The sequence below is a fragment of the Amblyraja radiata genome, chromosome 1 (genome assembly GCF_010909765.2).
Source record: "Amblyraja radiata isolate CabotCenter1 chromosome 1, sAmbRad1.1.pri, whole genome shotgun sequence".
Lineage (NCBI taxonomy): Eukaryota > Metazoa > Chordata > Chondrichthyes > Rajiformes > Rajidae > Amblyraja > Amblyraja radiata.
This window is the reverse complement of record NC_045956.1, coordinates 77515819-77536693: the sequence shown is the minus strand read 5'-3', so window position 1 is coordinate 77536693 and position 20875 is coordinate 77515819. Positions and strand designations below refer to the sequence as shown.

Below are 20875 nucleotides of genomic sequence, written 5' to 3'. Positions count from 1 at the left end.
GTCTGTCGCTGTGCTGTACTGTTTGTTCTATGTTGCATGAGTGTAAATAGATGTTTGACGATTGCTGCAGATTCACTGAGACACGTGAGCATGTAAAGCAATGCTTTTCATTGCAATTCGGTACACGCAACAATAATAAACCGTAACCTAATCAAGGACACATTGGAATGGTGCTGTTGTCCAGCGGCCGTAAGTGGTAAAGCAGTGTCCAATAAAGTGCTAATTGAAAATCACTGACATTTCCCTGTAAAGTTTCATGCTCAGCACCTTTCTGGAAATAAAAGTAGGGCTTGGTCTAGGGGGGTGGGCTGTTGGGAGCGGCCTTGTAGAGGAAACGTGCCTTGGGAGGTAAAGTGTGAGTCTTTGGCTCAAGAGTCTTTAGCGAGGAGGCTGAGGCAAGGAGGCTAAACTTGAATCGGTTCTGCGTGTGTCCGATATTTAAACTTGTGACATGTTGCAGTGCAGAAAGAGGCAGCGGAAAAGGGAATAGGTTTCACTCAACTCTGAGTGTGTCTCATTCACAATTCGTGATTTTGTCCACGGCAGTAATGGCAGGCAAGTTGTTACAGTGTCTCTCTTGCAGGATGTGGGAAGTCAGGGACACTGCTGGTGCCTCTGACAACTACACCTGCGGTAATTGTGTCCAGGTGCAGCTCCTGAAGGACCGTGTTAGGGAACTAGAGGAGCAGCTGCATGACCTCAGGATCATCCGGGAAACCGAGAGTTTCCTGGACAAGACCTACAGTGAGGTTGTCACACCGAGGATACAGGAAGAGCGAAGGTGGGTGACAACGAGGAAGAGAAGTAAACATGGAATACTGGAGCCCTCTTGGAAACAGGTACACCCTCCTGGGAGCTGTCGGAGCGGGCGACACGACACGACACGACAAGATTGAGTGTCAGCCAGGGCTGTGATTCCAACCCTGGTGCTGAGGCTCGACGAGAAAGAGTGAGGTCAGGCAGAGCCGCAGTGGTGCGAGTCTCCATCGCTAGAGGTGCGGACAGGACATTCTGTGGCGACATGCATGACTCCCGGATGGTGTGTTGCCTTCCCGGTGCCAGGGTCCAGGACGTCTCGGGGCAGCTGCACGACATCCTCAAGAGTGAGGGGGAGCAGAAACATGTTTACTGCCTCTACTTCTCTGCTCTGGCTGTGGGCCTGGGGGCACCGCGCCCGTCTGACTCCCGACCAAAGATCCTATAGTGGAGGATCGTTGCTGCCGACCTCTCTGGCCACCCGTAGGGGGGGGGGAGGGCGGGGCACTCGGGACCAAAGCTCCGCTATAGGATCTTTGCTCGGGACAGCGCCGGAGACCCGGCCGGGATCGATCCTGGCTGCGGATGAGGCGCAGGTCTGTGCCACGTCTCCCTCCTCCAATCACCGCACTCTATCCTCAGTCCCACCCACCCCCCCCCCACTCCTCCAATCATCGCGCTGAATTATCATGTCCCGCCCTCATTGCTTGCTGACCCATGTCTCTCTTGTCCAATCGGCGCCCTCGATCATCAATCCCACCCCCACTGTCTCGCGGAAAGCAGAGATTTCACCGGATTTTAAAATCCGGATCACAAAAACTTGGGGGGGATGTCCCCCACCTCTCAAAACATGGGGGGGGGACGTGTCCCCTCTGCCCCCCCCCCCCCCCGGGTTTTCCACCCCTGGTTCTGTCCATGATCTGTGTGGGTTTTCTTCGGTTGCCCCGGTTTCCTCCCACACTCTAAATACGTACAGATTTGTAGGTTAATTGTCTTCAGTAAAATTGTAAATTGTCTCTAGTGTGTGTAGAATAGTGTAGTGTGCGGGGATCGCTGCTTGGCATGGACATGGCAGGCGGAAGGGCCTGTTTCTGCGCTGTATCTCATAAGCTTCTTCTTATCGAGTCCACACACAAGATTAGAAGTTGTTCAGTCAGAGCTGAACACATTTCTCGGCATCTGCACAATGCTGTCTGTCTTGCGCTTCTTGTTGATGGTGGTGGAAACAGGGCCGCAATGTGAACGCTCTTTCCTTGACCCCCATCTCTTAAGCTAAACTAAGTGAATTCAACTTGTTCTAAACGAAAATTTAAACTAATTTTGATTATTCCAGTGGAAAACCACTGGTAACCGTGAATGATGTTACAAATATTTGTGCATCACAAAGGAGCAGATTTATTTTCCACGAATGTTGCACCTTCTACAATAGATGGCACAAGTTGCATGTGCATAGAAGTCCTGCACTGCTTACCTGTTCGGCTTGAAGGAGGGTGAAATATATTGATTATCCATTTATGTGATTATGCAACTCATATGAAATCATCAATGGATTAATGAATCATTTGGGAGTCTATGATTTGGTCTTTGGGTTAAGATATAATTTCACAAAAATATTATACGCACTGAACTGAGGTAAAAGTAAATTTATATTTAAAGAAAGATTTATGCATATCTCTGTCAGTACCCTTCTATACTGGGATGAAATATGTGTAGAGTGCTTTCTATAAAGTTATCTGATTGATACTGAGACATCGGTGGCTTTTTGTCTTAACTCGAACTTTCTTGGGTACTTCTCTCTGGCAAGGACCTCAAAATCATAATATCGAAAATCCAATGCAAATGTACCCAGGTAAAAGAGTACACATAACGCCAAAGCCCATTGAGTCTTTGCGGAACTAAAATAACTACGTTGAGCTGCCAAAACCAAATCTGATCAAAACGTGGTTAAGGAACTCAACTAAAGGAACTCAAAATTCATTTTTAAATTATGGATTAATTATAGCAAAAAAACATACTTAAATTTTGGAAAAATACACCCGTACCAACGCTGAAAATGTGGATTATAAATATGTTGGACACAGCACATCTTGATGAAATGCGATTCCTCCTAACAGATAAACCAGACCAATTCTTAACGAGTTGGTCTCCATTTATTGATTTTTTGGAAGCATGTGGTGCAACAAAATTGTAAAAACCAACTGTTTCAGGACTGGGTGAAAGATGGTCAAGAATATAAATACTTATCTCCTATCTCCTATCTCCTATCTTTGTGTTCTTTCTTTTTCTTTCTCTTTTCTTATTTTTTAACTCTTTTCCTCACTCTCTCTCTCTTCCCTTGTCTTTTTCACACACTATACATCACATGTTTTTCTATCCTCTATTATCTAGTCTCTCTTTCTCTTTCATTTAAAAAAAAGAAAAAGAAAAATGAAGCTGTACATAAAATGTAACACGCCAATATATATTTGGCACCTGAAAAAGGGTGCCACATTACTGTACTTCTAATAAATATTTTTTTTTTTTTTTTTTTAATTTTAAAAAAGGAACTCAACTAATCATTTTGAAGCATTATTACACAACTATTTTTCAGATTTTTAAAAATACACACAGTGATGGAGTAACTCAGCGGGTCAATCAGCATCTCTGGAGAACATGGATAGGTGACGTTTCGGGTCGGAACCTTTCTTCAGACTCTCGGAACTGATTGTTCTGATTCAGAGAGAGGGAGGTCGGGGGATGAAATGGGGAGGTCAGGGGGTTCAAAACCAGCATCTGCAATTCCTTGTATCCATAATTTTCCCATCAGTTCAACCATTACTTTATTTTACTTCGGAGTCACGTGAGTGACTACGTGAAGAAGGGCCGTCCGTCTGCGTGCGCGTCATTACGTCTGAACGCAACGCGCGACGGACTGGAGAGGCACTGCGTCCTCCCAGGCCGTTAGGATGGGCAGGTAAGGAAAGTTGAATCACTTACCTGCGTTCTTTCGGGCTTGAAACTTCTTGTAGTTTCAGGGCCCAGATGTCGAGGATACGGTCCGCGGGGAAGTCGGCTGCCGAAGGACCGCAGCATTTCCCAGTAGCGGGCGACGGTGTTTCCCGACACAGCGCCAGCAGCTGAACCGGCAGGAGACTTGTTGCAGGAGGAGAGCTCCGTTGGTGGTCTAGCAGTACGGGAAAATCCACCCGCAAGTCAAACAACCCGTTGACTCAGAAGAGTCCGGGGAGGGAAAGGGATACCCTCCCTCAACGGAGAGCGTCTGAGGACGACTCTCCCACATAGGAGCAACTTTTGGAGAAGTTGCTCCAACAATGACCTGCTCTAAGGAGGGGCCATGTCAGCGCAGGTATCCTCAGGGGCCTGCGGCAGCACCTGTTTTCAGGGCTACCTACAAATCTCACTCTCAATGGAGAGGAGTGTGAGTGATCAGTAGGTAACTGATCTCGAATTACAATACTATACAATGCCATTCATTTGTCATTTGAACCTCACATAACGTTCAAACAAAATTTGCTTTCAAGATCAGTAGGTAACTGATCTCGAATTAAAGTATGAACATACTGAAGCACATGCATATGGCCTCAAGAGACAGCAGTTGGCAGAATATCCGCACAAATGCCGGCAAGGGAACAGCGCTATCAGGGTGACTTTGGAGAAACCAGCCGCCGAATCCTCTCTTCAGGTAAGACCAGAAGAAGGAAGCAAAAACTGTCGGACCAATCAAGGTACCAACGACAAGCAAACTTCATCAGTAGGCGACAACACACCCCACACCTCCATAGGGGGTAAGCAGTTCACTGAAGCCGGTGGTAGCTTGAAAGCTGGGCACGGAAATATGATCAGAGTCGTCTTTCAAGGCAGACTCAGAATTATGGCCAGAATTGTCCGACAAGGCAGGCTCAGTATGATAAGGTTTTCAGACCAAGATCCAAGCAGAGGTCAGGAGAAACATGGAATCCACACTTCCTACCAGTCCAATCCCAATCAAGGAGAGAAAAGGAACCCGCATCAGGGGCCTTTGGACTTACCACAAGACCACCGTAGCCATGGAGGTAGGTGGGTCTGGGTTTACTGAAACAAGGGATTGTGGACCAGTTACATGTTGGTAATTTTACTCTTGTGTTTTTGTTCAAAATGACAATAACATGAATTTCAGATCTGGTTTTAAAAAACAGATAACAACATGTGATTATTTTTTACTGCACAACATACATAGGTTCCAAGCAGACTTGGAACTCGGACCGGAATTGTCTTCAAGGCAGGCCCAGTATTTTGGGCAGGATTGCCTTCCAGGACAGGTGACAGATGGAGGATGTAACTTCATCCAGGTTTAACTCATTTGTGCAGTACAGACTTTTAGAAACAGCAATTTTTGTTATGGTCTAACAACTGTTTTATAGGAGCTTCCTATAAAATGGTCACATGGCATGCATCGACCTCAAAGATGCATACTATTCGGTGTCTATTCATTAAGAACAGGAGATATTTGAAGTTTAACTGGATGGCATGGCTCTGCCAAATGGGTTGACATCAGCTCCTAGACTATTGACTAAACTACGGAAACCAATTCTGGGACTACAAAGGTCTCAAAACCACATAGTAATGGCATATTTGGAGGACATTTTCATTTTGGAGTCACCAAGAATTGGCAGAGGCATCAGTCAAGCAAACCAAAACCCTGTTTGAAAGAATTGGTTACCCTCATCCATCCAGTTAAATCAAAATTGACACCTACAAGGGTAATTGATTACCTAGAATTTACTATCAAAAACAGTAAATATGTTGGTGACTTTGCCTAGGGGCAAACGACAATATTAATTAAGCCTGCAATGACCTTATAGTCAAATTCTAGCCATCTATCAGGCAAACAGCGAGTGTAATTGGCAAATAGTAGCTGCATTCCCAGCAGTACGGGCCTTTGCATTACCAGAACTTACAGCAAGCAAAGGAACGAACACTCAGATTACATGCAGGCCGAATTGGCAAACTATGGATTGCCAGCAGAGGCCATTGTTGAATAACTATGGTGGATAGCGAATGGGAGACAGCTCAGGGAAATTTTGCTCGAAAGCCATCGAGGGTTCTTCAGACCTATGCAAGCGGCTAAGGATGGGGAGACACCAACACAGTCTAAAGCTGTGGGGGCAGATGGAATGAGCAGGAGTCTGTAATTCCCCAACACATGGAATCAATTACCCAGAATTGTTGGGGGCACAATATGGACTCAAGGTTCTCTGTAGCGATATGCAACTGGTGCTTGTTCAAATTCAGATTGATAACACCACTGTGGTGGAATATATCCATTAACAAGGGTGGTGTAAAATCTGTATCTTACGACAGATTGTCGAACCTCATTTGGCACTGGTGTATCGAGAGGAATATTTGGGAAATCCACGAGGTAGATATAACACGGTGACAGATGCTGGATCACGAATGTTTAATAACACAGAATGGATGTTGAATCAGACAGTATTTAACAAAATAACTACACGATTTGGCATACCAAATGTTGATCCGTTTGCATCTAGACTAACCATTAGTTACCCAGATATGTGTCCTGCGAGCTGGATCCAGGAGCAAGGCAGTGGATGCTTTCTCCCTCAATTGGGGAGGAATGTTTATGTATGCTTTCCGCCAATTTGTCTCACAAACCGATGCTTGACAAAAATCAAGCAAGACTAAGCCACAGGCATATTGGTAGTGCCAGATTGGCCTACTCAAGCCTGGTCCCCAAAATTTTGGGGAATTATAGTCCAGCCAGTAATGGCTGTACCCAAGAGCAGGGACCTCCTAGTGAACCCAGTTACAGGGAGCAATCATCCACTACATGAACGTATAACTTGTTGGTCTGCAGATTCTGAGGAGGCCATTTCAAGGCATAGGACTGTCCGAACAAATACAACACAGTTCGGATAACGGATGCCTTGGAGTTCCTATCAACTGTACTATAACTATAAACTAAGTTATAGTGCATCTATAGTGCCAGAGGCGCACTCTCCTCCAATCTGATGCCGGAAGCAGGGCACAGTTCGATAGGAATGCACCCCTTTACAACAAAATTCATGAAGGGAATTTACAATTTAAGACCTCCAAGGCCAAGGTACACTGACACATGGGATGTGAGCATGGTACAAACCCTACTTTGACAGTGGGGACCGCCTATAACTAACCCTGAAGGTGGTATGCTGACAAAGAGTCCAGACACTGCAAAAGCTACGGTTGGACTACATGACCACCAATATGAACAACATAACATTCCTAATCAGGAACCTGATAAACAGAGCAGGCCAGGAATGCCAGGGATGGAGATCCAGTTCTTGGCATATCCAGAGGACCAACGGTTGTGTGAGTGGTAACATACTAACACCACTATCTGAGAGTTACGGAGAACCTCAGAGGCTCAGAACAATCGGTCCTCATCAGCCATAAAAAAAAAACACACCAAAAGGTGTCAACTCAAACCATCTCCAGATGGTCAAAAGAGGTAATGGCGGTAGCAGGAGTAAACATTTATATGGTTAAATCTCACTCCACCAGGGCTGCATTTACGTCGGCAGCAAGAGCTATGGACGTGCCCCTTGACGACATCCTAGTGGCTGCAGGATGGACGAATGAAATAACGGTCCACCGGTTGTACAACAAACCCATAACTGGACTGGGGGTGTTTGCACGTACCATTTTAAGTTCTGTCCCTTAGTTTCCCCCCCCCCCCCAAGGTTGGGAGGGGTAACTTTTTTAAAAACTTTTCTTTCATTTAAAGCATCAGTTTCTTTACTTAACTACGTAATGCCTGAATGCTTTAATGATTACACGCATCCATGGTCAATCCATTCAGTGTGTGTCGCCTGGATTCGTAACCGGCGTAAAATCACAGAGCTTTGAAATCTTCACGTAGTCACTCACGTGACTCCGAAGTAAAATAGTAAGATTAAACGAGAATTTACCAGTTTGAAGTTTGATCTTGATTTTATGAGGAGTTACGATGAGCGATTACGTGCCCACCGCTCCCACCCTCATACTATCAAGGTCATATGGAAGTTCTAGTTTCTTCACAATCTTACTATTCTCAGGTCTTCTTTTTATCTGTGATTTAACACCGCTGCTTTGAAGATTGACGCGCACGCAGACGGACAGCCCTTCTTCACGTAATCGCTCATCGTAACTCCTCATAAAATCAAGATCAAACTTCAAACTGGTAAGTTCTCGTTTAATCTTACTATTAAATGGCAGAACAGATGTGAGGAACTTCTAGCTCTTCATTCATGTGAGTGCGTATATATATTTAAAATTAAACATTACAGCGACCGATGAATGTTAGCTTCATTGTAATCTCTAAATGAAGGCATGCATAATTCAAATCCAACTAATTAATACCAAATTAAAACCAAATTTATTTACAAAAATTACACAGGCAAACATATTAGAAAAATGTTATAGGAAAGAACTGCAGATGCTGGTTTAAACCGAAAATAAACACAAAATGCTGGAACCTTACCCATTCCTTCTCTCCAGAGATGCTGCCTGTCCCGCTGAGTTACTCCAGTGTTTTGTGTCTATCTTCATATTAGAAAAATGTCCTGATAGAAGCCCAAAACATCTTTGAATTTGGAAGAGGGCGAAGGAAAACAGATTTTTTAGATTTGAAATAATTATTGCAAATATTTAGCTGATGGACCAACATTTGAAAGGACACGTTGCTGAAATCAATTCTCGCACTGTCATCAAAACATGGATATTTCTGTTTTGATAGCCTCCCATTTACTTACTGATCCAATTTATTACATCTAATCAACTCAACCCAGAAAAGTAATACATGAAGGAGAGGCCTGGATAGGGTAAATATGGAAAAGGTGTTTCCACTGGTGGGAGAGTCTAGGACCAGATGCCATAGCTTCAGTATCTTTAGAAAGGAGATGAGGAGGAATTTCTTTAGCCAGAAGCTGGGGAATCTGTGGAATTCATTGCCACAGAAGGCGGTGGAGGCCGTCAATGGATATTTTTAAAACAGAGTTTTGATTAGTACAGGTGTCAGGGGTTATGCAGCGAATGGGGTTGAGAGCAAAAGATAGATCAGCCATGATTAAGTAGTGGAGTGGACTTGATGAGCAGAATGGCCAAATTCTGCTCCTTGAAATTATGAGAGAAGCTACACTAAAACTCCAGGCAATTAATGTTCTGATGATACTAGTTCACTGTTTCCAGCTCAACTCAATGCACACACAGGACAAAAGATACAGACGATGAAAGTCAGGGTGATAACCGCTGAGAGGAGAAAACGGATGATTCCAAGAAATCTTGCTTCTTTATTCATTTTCACTTCGAATGTCAGAGAGGTCTGGATCCAGCAGGTCAAAATTGCAAACCCAATGGTAATGAGTGCACCCACATTATGTGTCACTGTATTGTTAGACAGCTGAGAGCATAAAAAATGGTGTTATTATTTAAATCAAATGCTTTTATTTTAGTAAATACAAAGTTGTTAACTGTGCAAAGGATCTTACCAGAATCCATGTTAAGATTATAGATCTCTTTTAAAAAACAATGCTACGGCTATGAATCCATTCTATTTTAGGGCAAAAGTAACTTTAGCTTAGTTTGGTTTAGAGATACAGTGCAGAAACAGGCCCTTAGTCCCACCTGGTCCGCGCCGACCAGCGATCCCCGCATATTAACAATTTTTACATTTACCAAGCCAATTAACCTACAAACCTGTATATCTTTGGAGTGTGGGAGGAAACCGAAGATCTTGGAGAAAACCCACGCAGGTCACGGGGAGAACGTCCAAAAACTTCGTACAGACAGCACCCGTAGTTGGGATCGAACCCGGCTCTCTTGTGGTGCATTCGCTGTAAGGCAGCAACTCTACCGCTGCGCCACCGTCACCACCCGGTTAATTCATTTGGGACTAACAGCATTTGGCCAATTACTTTTAGCTGGTGATTCTTTAGACAATCCCTGATTATTTGTCTCCCACTGTTCAGCTTGTCCTGAACTTCTGTGCCTGCGTGTTGAAAGTCACAAGCTTAGTTTAGAGATACAGCACGGAAACAGGCCCTTCGGCCCACCGGGTCCGCGCTGACCAGAGATCCCCGCACATTAACACTATCCTACACCCATTAGGGACAATTTTTACATTTACCAAGCCAGTTAATCTACAAACCTGTACGCCTTTGGAGTGGGGGAGGAAACCGAAGATCTCGGAGAAAACCTACACAGATCACGAAAAAGCTGGAGAAAATCTAGTGGATATGTGCCAGTACATTCCCCCCCCCCCTTCTCTTACTGGACTCACCATTGAAGACATAGATGTGCAGACCAGAGGGACCAAATGCATTTTGCCTCTGGACCCTCAGCTTTAACATAGTGATGGCGGAGATATAGAGTGCAACCCTATGTTATTATATTGTCATATTAATCTGTCCACCACACTTGTAAATTGTTCTCGAATCTAGCTGGTGTGCTTGTCCTTTGGTATCTGACAGATGTTATAGAAACAGTGATCTTGGTCGCCTGGGTCACACACATTTCATGGCAGGTTTGTGCGTTAATTGGCCTCTGTAACATTGTCCCTAATGTGAAGGAGAGAACTAGTGTATAGGTGATGGTTGGTTTAGTATTAAGTTTAGTTGTGGAGATACAGTGCGGAAACAGGCCCTTCGGCCCATCTAGTCCACACCGACCAGCAACCTCCACACATTAAAACTATTCTACACACATGAGGGACAATTTACACATACACCAAGTCAATTAACCTACAAACCTGTACGTCCTTGGAGTGTGGGGGAAACTGAAGATCTCGGAGAAAACCCACGCGGTCACAGGGAGAATGTACAAACTCCGTACAGACAGCACCCGTAGTCGGGATCGAACCCGGGGTCTCTACCGCTGCATCATCGTGCCGCACATAGTTGGCATGGACTCAGTGGGGCGAAGGGCCTGCTTCCACGCTGTATCTCTAAACTACACTTAACTAAGCTAAACAGAGATAATAAATAGGGCAAGATGGAGAATTTGAAGGTTTACCTGAAAATTGGCTACTAATGTCATTCCAAAAGATGATAGAAATGTTGAGATCAGCCCAAGGATGTTGAGCCACGGCTGCCTAACCTTCACTTTAAGCTGTGAATAACGGAGAACTCCAATAATGGTCACTGTTAGAGAGAGGTCAGGACAGATAAACATAGGTATGACAGGTCAGTCACTGCCAGTCATTGGACCAATATACTCATAATCCATCATTCATTAGTTATGAGACAGCGTTTTCTTATATTAGTACCTTTTTTTGAAGAAAAGCAAAATTCTATATACAGTCACTTTAAATTAATATCGTATCTATGTGAGACCTTGCTATGTTTTCAACTAAACTAAACTAAGTTAATATGAAATATTAACCTCATAGAATTATCAAATTCATTGCTGTCTGTGAGACCTTGCTATGTTCAGAATGGCATTTTGTTTCCCAAGTTAAAACAAAAAGTGTGGCACGGTGGCGCAGCGGTAGAGTTGCTGCCTTACAACTCTTGCAGCACCAGAGACACGGGTTCGATCCCGACTATGGATGCTGTCTGTACGGAGTTTGTACGTTCTCCCCGTGACCTGCGTGGGTTTCCCCCCCGAGATCTTCGGATTCCTCCTACACTCCAAAAACGTACAGGTTTGTAGGTTAATTGGCTTGGTATAAATGTAAATTGTCCTTCGTGTGTGTAGGATAGTGTTAATGTGCGGGGATTGCTGGTCAGTGCGGACTCGGTTGGCCGAAGGGCTTGTTTCTGCGCTGTATCTCTAAACTAAACTAAACTAATTGAGGATTTTCAGAACATAATTCAGTAGTGATGTACAATGCTTCTGGATTTCCCCAGAGCCACCAAGAAGACTACACTAGGCAGGCAGGCAGGTTATCCTAGTGGTCCACTGACAGGAAGGTTGCTCCTGTTCCACCGTACAGTTTGTTTGATTTTACATCACTAAATTCAAATCACAGCAGTATCTATATTGGTGGTCTTTAAGTGTGCAGGAAGGAATTGCAGATGCTGGTTTAAACCAAAGATAGACACAAAATGCTGGAGTAACTCAGTGGTACAGGCAGCAACTCTGGAGAGAAGGAATGGGTGGCGTTTCGGGTCGAGACCCTTCTTCAGTCTTGACCTGAAACGTCACCCGATTCTTCTCTCCAGAGATGCTGCCTGTACCACTGAGTTACTCCAGAATTTTATGTCTATCTGTCGTGGTCTTTAACTCTGCTCTCAACTTACGTGTAAACCTACTGAGACACAAGGAACTACAGATGCTAGAATCTTGAAAAATACACAAAGTACTGGAGGAACTCAACGGGTCAGACAACATCTGTGGAGGAGTTGGACAGGTGAAATTTAGGGTCAGGACTTCTCTTCAGAGTGAAGAATACTTCTTCAGGGCCTGAAGAAAGACTCAACCCAAAACATCATCTGTCCATTTATTTCCACAAATGCTGCCTGATCTGGTGAGTTAACTAGAACATAGAACAATACAGCACAGAAATGGGCCCTTCAGCCTACAATGTTTGCGTTAAACATGATGCCAAGTTAAACTCTCATCTGTCTGTACATGATCCATATCCCTCTATTCCCTGCATTTCCACATGCCTATCCAAAATGCTCTTAAACATCACTATCCTATCTGCCTTAACCACCTCCACTCCCAGTGCATTCCATGCCCCTACCTTTCTCTGTGTACATCTCCAATAACATTTCCCCCTCTCACCTTATAGCTATGCCCTCTAGTGTTGGACATTTTCTCCCAGCAAAACAGGCTCTAGCTGTCTACCCTATCTGTGCCCCTCATCATTTTATATACTTCTATCAAGTTTCCCTTCAACCTCCGACATAGAAACATAGAAAATAGGTGCAGGAGGAGGCCATTCGGCCCTTCGAGCCAGCACCGCCATTCATTGTGATCATGGCTGATCGTCCCCTATCAATAACCCGTGCCTGCCTTCTCACCATATCCCTTGACACCACTAGCCCCTAGAGCTCTATCTAACTCTCTCTTAAATCCATCCAGTGACTTGGCCTCCACTGCCCTCTGTGGCAGGGAATTCCATAAATTCACAACTCTTTGTGTGAAAAAGTTTTTTCTCACCTCAGTCTTAAATGACCTCCCCTTTATTCTAAGACTGTGGCCCCTGGTTCTGGACTCGCCAAACATTGGGAACATTTTTCCTGCATCTAGCTTGTCCAGTCCTTTTATAATTTTATATGTTTCTATAAGATCCCCCTCATCCTTCTAAACTCCAGTGAATACAAGCCTAGTCTTTTCAATCTTTCCTCATATGACAGTCCCGCCATCCCAGGGATCAATCTTGTGAACCTACGCTGCATTGCCTCAATCACAAGGATGTCCTTCCTCAAATTAGGAGACCAAAACTGTACACAATACTCCAGATGTGGTCTGATCAGAGCCCTATACAACTGCAGAAGAACCTCTTTACTCCTATACTGAAATCCTCTTGTTATGAAGGCCAACATTCCATTAGCTTTCTTCACTGCCTGCTGTACCTGTAAGCCAACTTTCAGTGACCGGTGTACAGCCCAGGTCTCGCTGTACCTCCCCCTTACCTAACCTAACCCCATTGAGATAATAATCTGCCCCCTTGTTTTTGCCGCCAAAGTGGATAACCTCACATTTATCTATATTATACTGCATCTGCTACGCATCTGCCCACTCACTCAACCGACATTCCAGAGAAAACAGTCCAAATCTATCCAAACTCTCCCTGTAGCTGAAACCCTCTAATCCAGGCAGCTTTCTAGTCAACCTCCTCTGCACCCTCTCCAAAGCCTCCACATCTTTCCTGTAATGGTGTACCCGAAGAACAATGGAGGACCCGGCGTGGGGGAACCACCATGAGGGAAAGAGGGGGAGAACAATGGGTAATTGGGGAGGGTGGGAGAACAAAGGATAATGGGGTCTTGGCGTGGGGGAACCGCTGTGGAGTTGGTGTGGGGGGGGGGTGTGGGGGGTGGAACCAAAGGGGGAGTCAGCGTGCTTTATAACTTTGTCAGCACCGTAAGTGGCCGCTATTTACAAGCAAAGAATTTCACTGTGCCTAGTCACATGTGACGATAAAGTATTCCATTCGATTCCATTCCAAATGCGGCCTAAACAAAGTCCTCTACAGCTGCATCATGACTTCTTGACACTTATATTCAATGCTCCTAGCAATGAAGGTAAGCATAACATACACCTTCTACTTGTCTGCCACCTTATGTGAGCTATGAACTAGGCTCCAAGATCTCTCTGCACATCAATTCTGTTAAGGGTCTTGCCAGTAACTGTATACTCCCTCCTTACATTCCACCTCCTAAAGTGCAACATCTCACACTTGCTCAGGTTAAACTCCGTCTGCCTTTCTTCCGCCCATTTCTGCAGCTGGTCTATATCCCACTGTAAATTCTGACAGCTTTCCTCACTGTCTGCAACTCCTGGTTGTCAGCAAAATTACTCACCAACCAATCCACATTTATGTCTAGGTCATTGATATATACAGTATCACAAACAGCAGAGGTTCCAGCACAGATCCCTGTGGAACTCCACTGGTCACAGACCTCCAGCCAGAATATCTACCTTCCACCACGAACCACCGTCTTCTGTGAATAAGCCAGTTCTGAATCTATATGACCAAGTCATCGTGAATCCCATACATCTTAATCTTCTGGATTTGCCTACTATCAGGGACCTTATGGTCTTACTAAACTCCATGTATACAACATCCACCGTTCTACCTTCATCAATCTCCTTCGTCATCTCCTCAAAAAACTCAATCAAGTTAGAGACACACGACTTGCCATATACAGAGCTGTAGATAGACACAAAATGCTGGAGTAACTCAGCGGGACAGGCAGCATCTCTGGAGAGAAGGAATGAGTAACATTTCGGGTTGAGACCCTTCTTCAGACTGAAGAGTCTGAAGAAGGGTCTCGAGCCAAAATGTCACCCATTCCTTCTATCTTCGATTTAATCCAGCATTTGCAGTTCTTTCCTACATATACAGAGCTGTGCTGGTTACCCCTAATTCTCTTCCAAATGGGAGTAAATCCTACCTCGAAGAATTCTCTCCAATAGTACAATATTGGAGAATTCTCTCCAATTCTCTCCAAAAGTACAATATTGGCCACTCTTCAGGCCTCCGTGACCTCGCCTGTGGCTAGAGAAGAAATAAAGATCCTAGTCAAGGCCCCACAATCTCTTCTCTTGCCCCCCCATAACCTGGGATAGATCCACCGATGCACAGTGGGGCAGCGGTAGAGTTGCTGCCTTACAGCGCTTGAAGAGCCAGAGACCCGGATTCGATCCTGACTACGGGTGCTGTCTGTACAGAGTTTGTACGTTCTCCCCGCGACCTGCGTGGGTTTTCTCTGTGATCTTCGGTTTCCTCCCACACTCCAAAGACGTACAGGTTTATAGGCTAATTGGCTTGGTAAATGTGAAAATTGTCTCTAGTGTATGTAGGATAGTGTTAATGTGCGGGGATCACTGGTCGGTGCGGACTCGGTGGGCCGAAGGGCTTGTTTCCGCCGGGTACCTCTAAACTCAACTAAAAATCCCGTCACACCCTGGGAACTTTTCCTCCTTAATGTTCTTCAGGAGCCTCAGCACCACCTCCTTCTCGATCTCAAACTGCCCGAGCATATTAGTATTCTCCACACTGACCTCACTGTCCTCCAAGTCCTTCACCTCTGTGAATACAGATGCAAGGTACTCATTTAGTACCTCACCTAGATCCTCCGACTCCAAGATAGATTCCCTTCTTTATCTAGGTGGCCCTACTTTCTCCCTGATTGCTCTCTTATTTTTAACGCACGTATAAAAAATCTTGAGATTTTCTTTCATCAGATTGGCCAATAATATTTAATTGCTTGTTTTGGCCCTTCTAATTGATGGCTTGAGTTATTTCCTACTCACTTTATATTCCTTATAAGCCCTGTTTGATGCAACAACTGCTCACCCTCCCTTGTTCCTGCCTAATGACCTTGTAATCTGCTCTGCCCCAATTAAGTACCTTCCCCTAACAATAGTAAGATTAAATGAGAACTTACCAGTTCGAAGTTTGATCGTTATTTTATGAGGAGTAACGTTGAGGGATTACGTGAAGAACCCGCCAGGACGCATGCGCGTCATTCTTCAAAGCAGCGGAGTGAAATCACAGATAACAGTAATGACTGAACATAGTAAGATTAGAGAAGAGGATACCAGTTGAACTGCATGATCAAGGGTGGGAGCGGAGGGCAGGTAATCCCTCAACGTTACTCCTCATAAAATAACGATCAAACTTCGAACTGGTAAGTTCTCGTTTAATCTTACTATTTTACTTCGGAGTCACGTGAGTGACTACGTGAAGATTTCAAAGCTCCGTGATTTCATGCCGTGGAAACGAGTCCATGCATCACATCTGCCTTACTTGAATAAGGGAGGAATTGTGTTAACATGTTTAAACATGAATCCGACATTGAAATCCATGATAAAGTTATTAACAACAAATTATAGCCCCTATTTCATGGGGTGAAATCATATTACAGAACTTAAAATTGATTCTGCAAAAGTTCCAGGTTTAACCACTGGTTTATGGTAGAATTGTTGGAACGTTTTTTCCCTTGACCGTCCTGCTGTCTCCAGGATTTGGTCCATCGGTACGTCCAACTCCATAGCTGCCGATGTAGCTGCAGCCCTGGTGGAATGAGATTTGAATATGTTAGTGTCCACTCCAGCTGTTGTTAAAACCTGTTTCAGCCATCTGGAAATAGTTTGAACCGACACTTTTTTTGTGGGGTTGCTTGTGGCTGATTAGTAGTGCCATCTCATAGCCTGTGATGTTTTTGGTGTTCTCCATATATAACAATAAATGTCTTATTATACAGAGACGATCATCTATAGGGTAAGCCCTAAATTCTATTTTGAGGCCTGATGGTCCCGGTCTGTTCTGAATGACTAATTCGTGAACATGAAAAGTTATATTTCTTGTTGAAGAAGTCATATTGTCCAGCCTTAACTTGTGTAAAGACTGTACCCTTTGTGCTGTGACCAAAGCCATCAGCATGACTGTTTTATGCGTCAGTTTTTGCAGGGACAGAGCTGTTGCTGGAGACCAGTTCCTTAGCAACGTTAGGACAATACTCACATCCCATATTTGAGAGTACCTGGTTCTTGGGGGATTGATATTAAAAAATTCCCCTCATAAGTTTGGTTACCAGGGGGTGAGTCCCAACAGAATGACGCTCTGATCCTCGCCATAGATATGCTGAAAGGGCACTTCTGGCGCAGTTAATGGCACTGTAACTGAGCCCCTCATCATAATGGAGGCCTGCCAGGAATTCCAGAACAGACTTTTTGTTCGTCGTACAGTAGTGATGTTGTTCCTAGAACAATATTTCCCACTTCCTGATGTGGACCCGATATAGTTTCTTCGTGGACTGCCTGTGAGCCGCTGTATATCTTCATTGTTCGGTTCGTTAGTCCCAGGTCCGGAAATGGTTACTTAAGATTCTGCTGACGAACACATTTGTCCTATTATGGTAGGGATGATTTTCCCGCCCGTTACGGGATGAACCAACAATCTGGTTATTTCGGAACGGAGAGCCATGTTTAGTTGTATTTTGCGTAATACACGACTGATGAGGCAGAAAGGAGGGAATGCATAGGAAAAACAATTCCCCCCCCCCCCCAATGCAGCGAGAAGGCATCCATCGCTGATGCCCCAGTCTAATTCCCAAGAAACATAGATAGGCAACTGGTGATTAAGCCAAGATGCAATAGATCAATCTCTGGTGTTTCATATCATGCTACAATATCAGCAAACACTTTGCGGTCCAACATCCATTCGATGTTTGTCATGAATTTGCGTGACCTGGTGTCTGCCACTAAATTTGAGGTTACCTGGTAGGTAACTAGCTGATATTCAAATGTTTTTCTGAATACACCATTGCCAAATTGTGTTAGCCGGATTATCACATGATACCGATTTGATTCCGCCCATGTAGTTAGTATATGTCACCATGGTGGTGTTATCAATCTGTAGTCTAACATGCAGGTGATGCATTTCTGAACAGTATGATTTTAGTCCATAGAACGCACCCAACATTTCCAAGTAGTTTATGACATGTATCTGAAGCAATGATGCTTCTTGTGCATCCCATCTATATCCACAACTAGAGATGGGGTTAGTAACACGCCAACCATGAACACTGGCATCAGTTTGTAGCACCACTGAATGGTTGCTGACAATGATAGGGTTTGAACAATGCCCAATATTTCCCCTATCATTGTAATTCCGTGATTGCTTAGATTGGTTGCCTCATTGGTCTCTACACATGACCAGTATTGATTTTAAGTGCTTATACCTTTGTCCTTGTAATTATTGGTAATACAAAGGTCAAACAGTGTGGCTGGAAAGGCCACAGTATTGCCAATTACCCTTGCTACCAGTCAAATAGGTGGTTTACTGATGCAATGAGGTTGTTGGCCTCAGTTAAGTCTGTACCTTCCTTTGATAAGCTACCCACATGTAGACTAAGTCAAAGGTGAACCCCAAGTAGTCCTTAGTGGTGGAAGGTGTTAGCTTAGAATTAATAACGTCTATAATCCTTCCGCATAGGCACCGTATAGTAAGCATCTTTTAATGGATGCAATCCATAAAGTAGCATTTGGAATCAATTGTTTGGCAGTAACAAAGGTTTCCAATTTCGAATGAATTTACTGCACAATGTATTCAGGTTTGTCAGACCTGAATGATTGGTAACCACATCTTTTTGTTTATCGTAAAGATATTGACACGAATTCCAAAGAGTCGTGTTGGGATTTCCCCATGATTCCCTAGCATCTAGCCTCTCCAGTTCAGCATGCGCTTCCAGTTTTTCTTATCGTGAAGGCACGAACGTTCAGTTCGGTACATGCTGAACCGGGAAATTTTGTGCACAAATTCAATTGTATATACCTGAACACTAGGTAGAAAATAAGTGTTAGTAGTTATTGCACTCCATGCCTCCCAAGAAAATGTAATCTACACACCAATTTGTGTTATTTACACCTCCTGTTTTTTGGAAGAGACCAGACCCCCCTACCTCCATGGTGACCAGTGGAAAGTTTGTTTTCTTCCTTGCAGTCGCCGTAGAGGTTGTGGCGTCGGTTTTTGGATTTGGGATTTGGGGTTGCACGTCTTCCACGAAGGCCGGTCTGGGCCAGGCCTAAAAGACCTCTGTCCTTTAGCCCGGCCTTTGAGCTTTCACCAGCTTCTGTGTGTCTTCCTGCTGGTGGGTGCATGGAGGTGCTGTTGTCGTGTGTAGGAGATCCTGCCTGTTGCCACCTTTATGAGCCCCAGGGTATTGGCCTCCTTATTGAGCTCTTTTACCTGTTTTGACAGGTTGCCCCCGAGTAGTAATATTGGTGGTTTTAATCCCTCCAGGTCTGCACAGCTCTGCAAACCTAGGGTTTAAAGCTAGGCGGATGGCGTTCTCCTGAGACTATTAATCTCATACTCCGTATTGCAGAATAATGCCACAGCGTCTTAGCTAAACATCCTGCCTTCTGACTCCCGTTCCAATGTGTTTTCAGATGTAACTGTTCACCGTGGGAAATGTTTGAGGGATACCCATTTTCCGGTGCCAAATATTTGGCAGTAGTGTCTATTACAGCCATGTTCCTGTAGTTGTTTTTAGATGTACAAACTTGGACTCCTTTTCCAGGAGGTTTCCTTCTTCTTGCACCCCCTGCACACTGATTTCTTCCTTCAGCAAAACCCCTCTTCAGAGCCAGCCCAGAATTGGCTCCCAGTACTCCCCTCTGTCGAGGGAGATGCACTGTGCAGCCCTGATAAGGTGCTGCCATGGGTGTATTATATACCCATTGTGACTAGACTCCATCTCCCAGAGTCTGTCACAGTGGAGCATGTGCTCCATAAGCCGCTCCATTTGGCCCCAGTAACGCTGGTCCCCGCGGCATTTCTTTGCAGTTCGACTTGTCAGCCAAGTCGGGCACAGCTGATCCCACTAACGGTGATCTGGTGCCGTCAGCCGCTGCTGGCTGTCCGCAACTCTGTAGTTCTTCCCAGCCAGTGCAGCCCTTGTGGACTCCTGTCCATAGTTTCCCCCTGTGAAAACCAGCACGGGAAACAAAGCATGACCGCAGTAATTCCCTTACCTGTCGGTCTTGGTTTAAAAAAACTTGCCACTGCAGGGGAATACTCCCCCCCCCCCCCGCCGTTTTGACTTGTCAGAGTCAACGGCTCTGTCTGTGTAATCTTCCCGCTCGGCCGTGGTGTTGATCTGGCCGGCGCGGGTGCTAAGTCGGGCACAGCTGATCCCATTCATGGTGATGCTGGTGCCTTCAGCTGCTGCTGGCTGCCCGCAACTCCGCGGTCCTCCCCAGCCAGCTTTAGATGCAGCCCTTGTTGACTCTATTTTTGTCCAGTTTCCCCCTGTAAAAAAACAGCGCGGGAAACAAAAAATGACCGCAGAGTAATTCACTTACCTGTCGGTCGCGGTTTCAAATTTACCGCTGCGGGGGAACGTCGTTAAACCCCGTCTGTCATTTCGTAATGCATGAAGCGATATGACACGCATGCGTTCTGGCGGGTTCTTCACGTAGTCACTAATGTGACTCCGAAGTAAAATCAGACCTGTCTGTTTTCCAAACGATCTTAAAATATTATGAGGTTGTGATCATTATCTCCAAATTCTTCTTGCACCACAATATTAGTCACGTGGCCAGGCTCGTTTCCCAATACTAGGTTCAATTTGGTCCCTTCATGTTCCCTCACCACTTTTTGTTTTGCTGTAAACCTACTGAACTACATGCAGAAAGCAAACTTATTATCAGAACAAAAACATGTGGAAACATTCAACAAGCCAGAGGGGATCAATGTGGGCAGAAAGGGTTAAAGTTCTAGATTAGAGAGTTATTCTCATGAAACATTTAACCTCGAGTGGATGTGGAGAGGATGTTTCCAGTAGTCGGGGAGTCCATGACCAGAGAGCACAGCCTCAGAATAAAAGGACGTACCTTTAGAATGGAGATGAGGGGGAATTTCTTTAGCCGGAGGGTGGTGAATCTGTGGAATTCATTGCCACAGACGGCGATGGAAGCCATGACA

The 20875-nt window shown here is 44.8% G+C and overlaps 1 protein-coding gene across 1 annotated transcript in view; it reads right to left on the bottom strand.

Annotated features, from left to right (window-relative positions):
* Window positions 1-2386: 2386 nt before the first annotated feature.
* tmem150c (transmembrane protein 150C) overlaps window positions 2387-20875 on the bottom strand; it is a 38396-nt gene continuing 19907 nt past the window's right edge. Inside the window, exons 5-7 of the mRNA XM_033025103.1 lie at window positions 10780-10907; window positions 8992-9169; window positions 2387-2685 (exon numbers count right to left, since the gene is read on the bottom strand). Of these exons, the coding sequence (XP_032880994.1) occupies window positions 2486-2685; window positions 8992-9169; window positions 10780-10907 (506 nt within the window). The 3' untranslated portion in view covers window positions 2387-2485. The remainder of the gene's footprint in view (window positions 2686-8991; window positions 9170-10779; window positions 10908-20875) is intronic.